Genomic DNA, 7,777 nt, shown 5'->3' with positions numbered 1-7,777 from the left:
TTTTTGCTTCTGTTTGTCCACATATTTTCATTACATTGACCATAAAGCTCACTCAGAGTCGCCGGCTCCCCTGCCTGCTACAGCTCTGCAGTAGCTAAAAGAGCCGTGACCCGAGACACTATCTCGAGCCATGTGGCTCAACTCAGTAATGTGAACCGCTCTGCCCATCCCCACATGTAAGTAACTGTCACTATGGGGTATTTTTACTAAAGGTCGATTTAAATCGATCAAAATCGATGTTTTGTTTCTGGGGCTAAATCACACATTTACTAATACTTAAAAAATCTAAATCAAAATTGTCAGTAAATGTGTGCTTTAGCCCCAGAAACACAACACCGATGTTAATCGATTTTGACCGATTATAAATAGATTAAAATCGACCTTTAGTAAATATACCCCTATATCTCTTTAATAGCACAGACAATTAGAGCTGCAATCTCCAAGCGTAATACCCCGCCCACTTCTCACCGTCTGCCAGACGCGATGAGGTCACGTAGGCGGGTGACGCAGCACGCAAGGTGTCCGGGGCTGGCTGGATGGCCACTCACGCTCAGTGATGTGAAGTGTTCCATGTAGGGAGCAGAGGAGAGGGTACAACGTGCGGGTGAGTGCCGGGTAACAGAGCGGGCGGCATGTACACTCTCCTGTGCGGCTCTCTCTCCCAGAAGACTATTCCTCTACAGCGCTGCATACGTTTTATTATGCTGTTTGCATTGTAACGTTTCCTATGGTTGTATTGACATGCAGAGGGAGCAGCATCACAGCCAGAGACGTGCTGAACCTGTCACATGACACATTTCTGCTGTCAGCAGCATTTATATCTATTTGGGGGTATATACTGTTTATTACCTTATGGGTGCAGCATGTGACATATTATACTCCAGTAGTGAATTGTACACGATTTAGGTACTTAACCCATATTTGCTTAAATGTTATGTGGAATGTTATGGCTCTTAAACTGAAGTTGTTATTGAGCAATGATGAATCATATTTTATTTAAAAAAAAAAAAAAGTTTCTGTATGGTACAAAGGTCATACAAATTGTATGTAGTATAGTCTGGTATTCTAAACATTTCACTGCATAATATTATGAATGCAAACGGCTAGCTCTACCACTGAATGTAAGTATAATTCATCAAAATAACCAAGATTACATTTAAATTAATGCAACAGACTACAGTGGATGAATGGATTGCAATATATAATGCTCACACAAGATCTGTTAAGCATTACTATTTTTGCACTCACTGAAACCATTTGCGGAGCATATCAGGTGCGTGTGCTCTGGTATAAGCAACTATGGGCGATGCAGCGTTGTATGCAAACCGTACACACATCCACTTGTTGTATAACCGTACACACATCCACTTGTGGCATAAATGTGCTATAGTTCTAAGGTAGTCTAAGTTCTGTTCAGAGAGGGCATGTTGATTGAGTTGCAGGCTATCTGGTGCAAATGCATCAGTTCTGGCATGTTTCCAGATAGGGGCACATAGCATTGTACATATCGGCAAATTTACAGTTTTCTTTCCGTTCATACCCTTATACTCTGCATTAGTTGTTTTTTATATATATATATATATATATATATATAATTTTGCATGTACAGATGTGTCCACATCTTACCTCTGTGTGCTACAAGTCACATTAAACATAACGTGTGAGCACTGTGCGGCTCGGTAGCACCGAGCATCTTTCCATGCGACACTTCACCTTCAAATGCGTCTTATTTGCAAAGCAATGCGAATAGGATGCACAAGCAGATTCTGCTGATTAAAATGCGGCATGCTATATTCTGTGTGTGACTGTGGGTGTATCTGCTTGTGAAATGGTACGTTGTACTGTCAAGGTATGTGACACTGTAACGTAGCATTTCGCATGAAGATACACCCGCAGTCACACATAGAATATAGGCATGCCGAATATAATTTTAAGCAGCAGAAGCTGCTTGTGTGTCCCATTGGCATCGTTTTGCGAATAAGACGCATTTTTTAGGTAAAAAGTCACACGGAAAGACGCTCGGCACTACCAAGTCACGCGGCTAGAAGGGCTGTTTAACGCACAAGGAAGTAAGATGTATGTGAACACCTCTGTATATGATACAAATTACATGTTTTAATATTAATATATATTAAATTGTTTTAATAAACTAGTGACTCCAATGAATGGTCTACAAACCAAATACTTGTTAATTTTCTTCTATTTAAGATGCGCCCCCTTTTCATCACTCTTGGGGACACGCTCAAACATGCCAGGCTGCTCCCAATTTTACCCACCTGTGGGACACTGCAGTCCGCGGGTGAGGACAGCATCTGACATGTTTTAGCAGGATACTGCCAAAAGGGAGGACGCATGTGCACGGCGTCTATTCACCCGACGGTGATCGGTCACCGCAACTTTTCCCACCCGCGGGATTCTGCGACCTGCGGGTGGGGAAGGCACAGGGTAGGCTATTTTAGCGGGTGATGCTAAAAGGGAAGGGTGCATTTTGCCCTTTTAAAATTGGACAGGGTGTGGTACCCCGCTAAAACTGCCTAGCAGGAACACTATCAACGCACTGCAGTGGATTAGAGCTAGCCGCTGCCGGTGGGCAGCTCAGTAGAAAGTCCATAAGCTGCGGCATTAGTAGAAATTTGCAGTAGCTGCTACTGCACCTCCACCCACCTCTGAATCAGGGCCGCTGTCCTAAAGACATGGTTGGAATTGCAACTCTCTGTAGTAGGATTGGGAGTTAATACATTACGTCTTGGCAGTGCCTCTAGTAGGGGTAGGCAGCCACAATGCCAAAAGCAGGTGGTCAACATGGATAAAATTTCAACACCTGCAAAATGTTAACATTGATAGAATGTCTATATCGGAAATGTCATAATGTCAACATTTCCACAATGTTTAGCATTCTGGACAGAATAAGAACAAAAACAGCATGTTCACATGCTGGGTGACCTGGAAAACGTGAACTCTTAGTAGCTCTCGAGGACCGGATTGGATACCCCTGCTCTAGAATGTCAGGTAAACCATAATGTATTGTACCTTCAATGTTCATATAAGAGCATTTCAATTTGATGTTTAGTGTTCCCCTTAAATAAAATCAATAGTCAACCTTGTACAAGTTACAGTGACCATACTTATGCTTGTTTTATTTTCCATGATTTACAGAAGTGCATTCCCATCATGCATCAGAAACTGCTGAAGAGTGCCCACTACATAGAACTGGGTAGTTACCAGTACTGGCCGGTACTACTCCCCAGGGGAATCAGGCTTTATACCTATGAGCAGATCCCGGTCTTCCTCAAAGACAATCCATACATTACTGATGGCTACAGAGCGTATCTTCCTTCCCGTCTGTGTTTGAAAAGGTGAAATAACATTTTAAATGTCGTTTTTCTGAATCCTAAACCATGTTAGGTCGTCATGTATGAGTGCTAAGACAGCTGAATACGTATTTAATGTACCTGCTATGTAAAGGAAAACAGCATTTGACCACATAAATTAATATCTGCGCCAAATACAGTATATTAAACTGTGCATTTAGATTCTCTTGTTTGCCTATGCATAACATGCAGTGTGATGGCTAATGCATTTATGTAGCTTTCTTGTATTTGGCAGTAATTATAAAGCATGTCACTGTTTCTATGACATGTACTGATAGCGTCTTACGTTGCCTGTTGTGTGCAGTAAGATGCAGTGTAGGAGCTATCTAATTTATGTGCAAGTGCCTGCATGCTAATAGCCGTGGTTTTCACAACATTTTACAGCCTTTGTTCCTAACAACCAATCAAAGCAATATATCACGCTTGTGCTATTAAAATTAGAAATAGAATTCCCAAGTTCTCAAGTACTAACAGTGGTTAGTTAGGATTCTTCGAGACATCATCCTTTTATTTGATGTATCTTCTGATGATTCCACTATTTTACAACTATAATACGGAGAAAGGTAACTAGTATTTGTAATATTTATATGAATGCTGATATTAATAGTGTTCCTTGGTTTGGGAGACTGTCGCTTGCTATAATCTCATGCTAAGATAGGAGAGGTGGGATAATATTGGCAGCAGTTTATTATTAGTAGACTCTCCCATTACTATTGCCGGGCATACACTATACAATTATCGGGTGTGATCCGCCCGCTATCAGTGGATCCTGCACAATAATTGCACAGTGTGCGGGCGAGGGTAAATTATCGATCGTGCCGGGTCCACCATGCCCGCCCAATATTTTGTATGTTAAATGTCGGCCGTGTCGGGTAGTGTATGCCCAGCTGCGGCCGACAGACAGACAGACATTTCCCCTCTTACTTCCCATGGAAGGAATGGGGAAATGTCTCCTCCCCAGGGGCGGAGCGCAGATATTGGGGCCAATACACTGAGATATATCACAGTGTATGCCTGCAATATCTGCAGGGTGACAGGCTGCCAAATAAAATGTCTGTATTTTTTCTGGCAGTGTATTCCCAGCATATACTAGTAAAAACCCTTACTGTGCATTTTATTGGCCTATCCTCTTTACCAGAGAATCCTCCCTCCCTCCCTCCCTCCCTCCCTCCCTCCCTCCCAAGAATAGACACATACAGATGTCTTCCTACACTTATCCTTTTGCACCATATGGCATAAGATGCCTGGTGGGACTTACATGCTCCGCCATGGGCAGTGGTTCCTGTGCTTCAGTACTTTTTCCCAATCAAACCACAGTACATCCACACAATATTCTCCATATGGAACTTGGGCACATGGATGAACCTGTTGAGCGATTTCAGATTCAGAATAGAGCTATAATCATTTGGCTTCTGAATCGAGAACAAATCTGAGTAATAACTCCTTCCTTGTTAGCTAAAGGAACCGGGAGTTGTGCAAACAACCTTCTGAGGAGTGACCCTTTAGGAAGGTGTCACGCAAGAATTCCCGGTAGGGAGGGGGATTTTCCTCCTAATGCAATCTCTCCTTTGGGAAAGTGTAAAGAGACACTAGTCTTTTTGTAATCGGGAAGAGTCTACTGAACAGGTGCTGGCGAGGTGGACTGTTGTGGTGTATAACAATCAAACCACAGTACATCCTGTATGAAATCCCAGGAGGCCAACTGCACAGGATTTACATGAAACCAGCACAGGGACAACAGTGTCATGTTTACCCCCGCCTTGAGACATGGGAAATACCTGCAAGTAACCTACAACCGGTGTAGGGTTAACAATGCAATGTGACCCTTTTCACATTTAAAAATAAATGTGAAGTACTCTCTAACCCCTATACACAATGTAGTTAGGGGTTAGGAAAAACAAAAGAAAACAAAACTTTTTTTTTTTTCGGCAGAGTTAGCATAATGGTGCATACACACTGGACGATCGACAATGATATCGTTGTACGATCTCCCGGGTGTGCTGGATGTTCGATATCAAACATCCAGCACACCATGGACCCACCAACGATGGCCAATGACCCGCGATCAACGACCCTAGGGACTGCGTATGGGTCGGGGTAGGAGCTGCTAGGGGAGCACCTACCTCCCCTAAGCTGCATTAACTAACTGGGTACGCTGGCCTCGTGGCAGATTGCGTCTGCTGCCAATCCCCGGGGTCAGACGATAGTGCCCCGGCTGGTGTAGTAAGGATGCGGACAATCCCTGGTCCTTACAGCAGGGGCTTATGGTGCATCTGACACCAGAAGTAAGGACTGCCGCGAGGGATCTCCTTACCTGACATCTCCGGGCATCCGGTGCAGTCCAGGTCAATCACTGATGTTGCGGCCCAGCGGAGGTAGATGTGATCGCAGTACATGCGTCTTAATACAGACGCCTGGTACTGCCAACTCAAAAACTTTAAATCAAACAATACAAAGCTTAGGACTGCCTGAGCAGTCCCCTGTTACAACAGTGTGTCTGAATCCTGCCACACCAAATAAACTGAAGTCCTATGGCTAGGGACTGGGTATATATGGAGCAGGGCTCGGTGCATTCTGGGAGCCAAAGCTTTAACTGTTTGGTGCCTGGTCTTCCAACCATAATATCCCCATGGTATCCATGTGGATCCTTATGGACCCCGATGAAGAAATAGTATGGCAGCCCAACTTTTTAAATACTAAAAAAACCTACCACATCAAATTACTTGCCCTGGTATGGGAGAGATCTGGGCATTAGACACCCCAATCTCTGGAAAAAAAAGTTATAAGTACTTTTGTGTGTCATTATTTGGTTATCATTAGAATAACTATTATGGGTTCATTCTAGCACACAGCTGATGCAACAAACTGCTGAGATACAGACCAGAGTGTGCTAGAAGCAATAGAGCAGACGGCGACACCCTAGGCAGGAAAGTTTAACTGCATGGGTTGTGACAGGTGCAGGGTGCTAGAATGAGCACAACTTCCTTTTTGGTTTTTTTCTGCATAGCAGGGTAAGCATCACACCATTGTGATGTAATTGAGGACCAACATGGTTAAGTCACTATTGTGTGGCTTGCTCTCCCACTCCCCACAGGTAGTAATTCCCGGTGGGGGCTTGGTAAGTATGTTAAATTTCTTCTTCAAGGTCCATAGGGCTCCACAATGAGGTGTAGGTGGTACTTTGAGGACCGGACACCAACAGCAAAGCTTTTTTTTCTATCCCAGGATGCTTCGGTCCTTTCCCCTATACCCCGCCCCCACCCCCAGGCTGAAGGCAACTCTGTTTCGTTTATGTCTGGCAGGAGCTGGTTCACTGTTAGAACAGTGGGGCTGAAGCTTTATTTCTTCTTCGGGTTCCATAGGGTCCACAGAAATGACCTTGGGATGTAGCTGGAGTGATCCAGGCACCAAACAGTCAACAAGCTTTAGCTCCCAGGATGCACTAGGTCCTCCTTCATACGTACCCCGCCCCTGGCTACAGGAAGGCAGTTTGTTATCAAGCAGCCAGTGTGTGTGGCGTGCAGGGACGGCATGGGCACGGCACCGTCCTGCATAGTAGTTTTTTCCGGCTATATCACGGCGACCGTGTCGTGTGAAAGGAGCCTGTCCTTTCCCTGCAGTACTATATTTCACAGCCGGTTAAATACCGGGCGGCAAAAAGCCGCCCGGTCAAAACCAGCATGTGTGAAATAGCTCTTACTTAATAAACCTACTAAGCATGCTGTGTTATCTTCCCAGTTGACCCAGCTATCAGATTCTGAGTTATCATCTGTGGAGGCAGAAGACTCAGACCTCTCTCACTCTGACTTCCCCTGAGGAGAGGAGGAGCCCTCCTCTAAGTTGAATTTACCTGCACTTGTGAGAGCTGTAAAATCTATTCTTCAAATAGAAGAGGCAGAACCCACTCCTAAGGCAAAAAATACACTTTTTAAGCGACGGAAGGTAGTTTTGCCGGAGTTTCCTTACTCTGAATAGCTATCTGATCTTGTGTGAAGCATGGAATATGCCAAGTAAAAGGTTTCAGCTGCCTAAATGCTTGATTTCATTTTACCCTCTTGCAGCTACTGATTGCACAAAATGGTAAGTTCCCCCTGCAGTTGATTCCCATGTGACACGCCTAGTTAAGAACGCTACCTTACTTATCCATATTGCAACCTCCTTTAAAGGAGACTACGGATAGAAGGATTGAAGCTTGCCTGAAGTCTGTATACTCTCTTACATGAGCTATTACTCGTCCTGCCTGGGCTATGGCCTGGGTGGCAAAAGCCATTGAGAGTTGGGCAGAAGCCATAGAAGATACATTTACCTCTGATGCTTTGAGGAAACAGCTATCCTACATATCTCACATTAGAGATGCAGCCTCCTATTTAGTAGAGGCGACTTTGGATACTGGTCTCCTAGCTTCC

General features: G+C 44.3%; 1 protein-coding gene across 12 annotated transcripts in view; it reads left to right on the top strand.

The window, feature by feature from the left end:
- Positions 1 to 464: 464 nt before the first annotated feature.
- The window catches only part of PAQR3 (progestin and adipoQ receptor family member 3), a 106,334-nt gene continuing 99,021 nt past the window's right edge, over positions 465 to 7,777 (top strand). For 9 of the 12 annotated variants that reach the window (XR_015871384.1, XR_015871386.1, XR_015871387.1 and 6 more), the window contains exons 1-2: positions 465 to 604; positions 3,157 to 3,356. Coding sequence is in view for 7 of the 12 variants with exons in the window: in XM_088452125.1 (XP_088308251.1) it covers positions 3,172 to 3,356 (185 nt within the window). In the remaining 5 variants the exon portion in view is untranslated. Of the gene's footprint in view, positions 605 to 671; positions 832 to 2,893; positions 3,010 to 3,156; positions 3,357 to 7,777 lie in introns of those variants that run through there. The other 3 variants (XM_088452126.1, XM_088452127.1, XM_088452129.1) reach the window with 3 other exon arrangements.

This window comes from Taudactylus pleione, unplaced genomic scaffold (genome assembly GCF_031769625.1).
Source record: "Taudactylus pleione unplaced genomic scaffold, aTauple2 ptg000033l, whole genome shotgun sequence".
Classification (NCBI taxonomy): domain Eukaryota; kingdom Metazoa; phylum Chordata; class Amphibia; order Anura; family Myobatrachidae; genus Taudactylus; species Taudactylus pleione.
The sequence above is the reverse complement of the archived record's forward strand: the minus strand, read 5'-3'. Positions and strand labels throughout refer to the sequence as shown.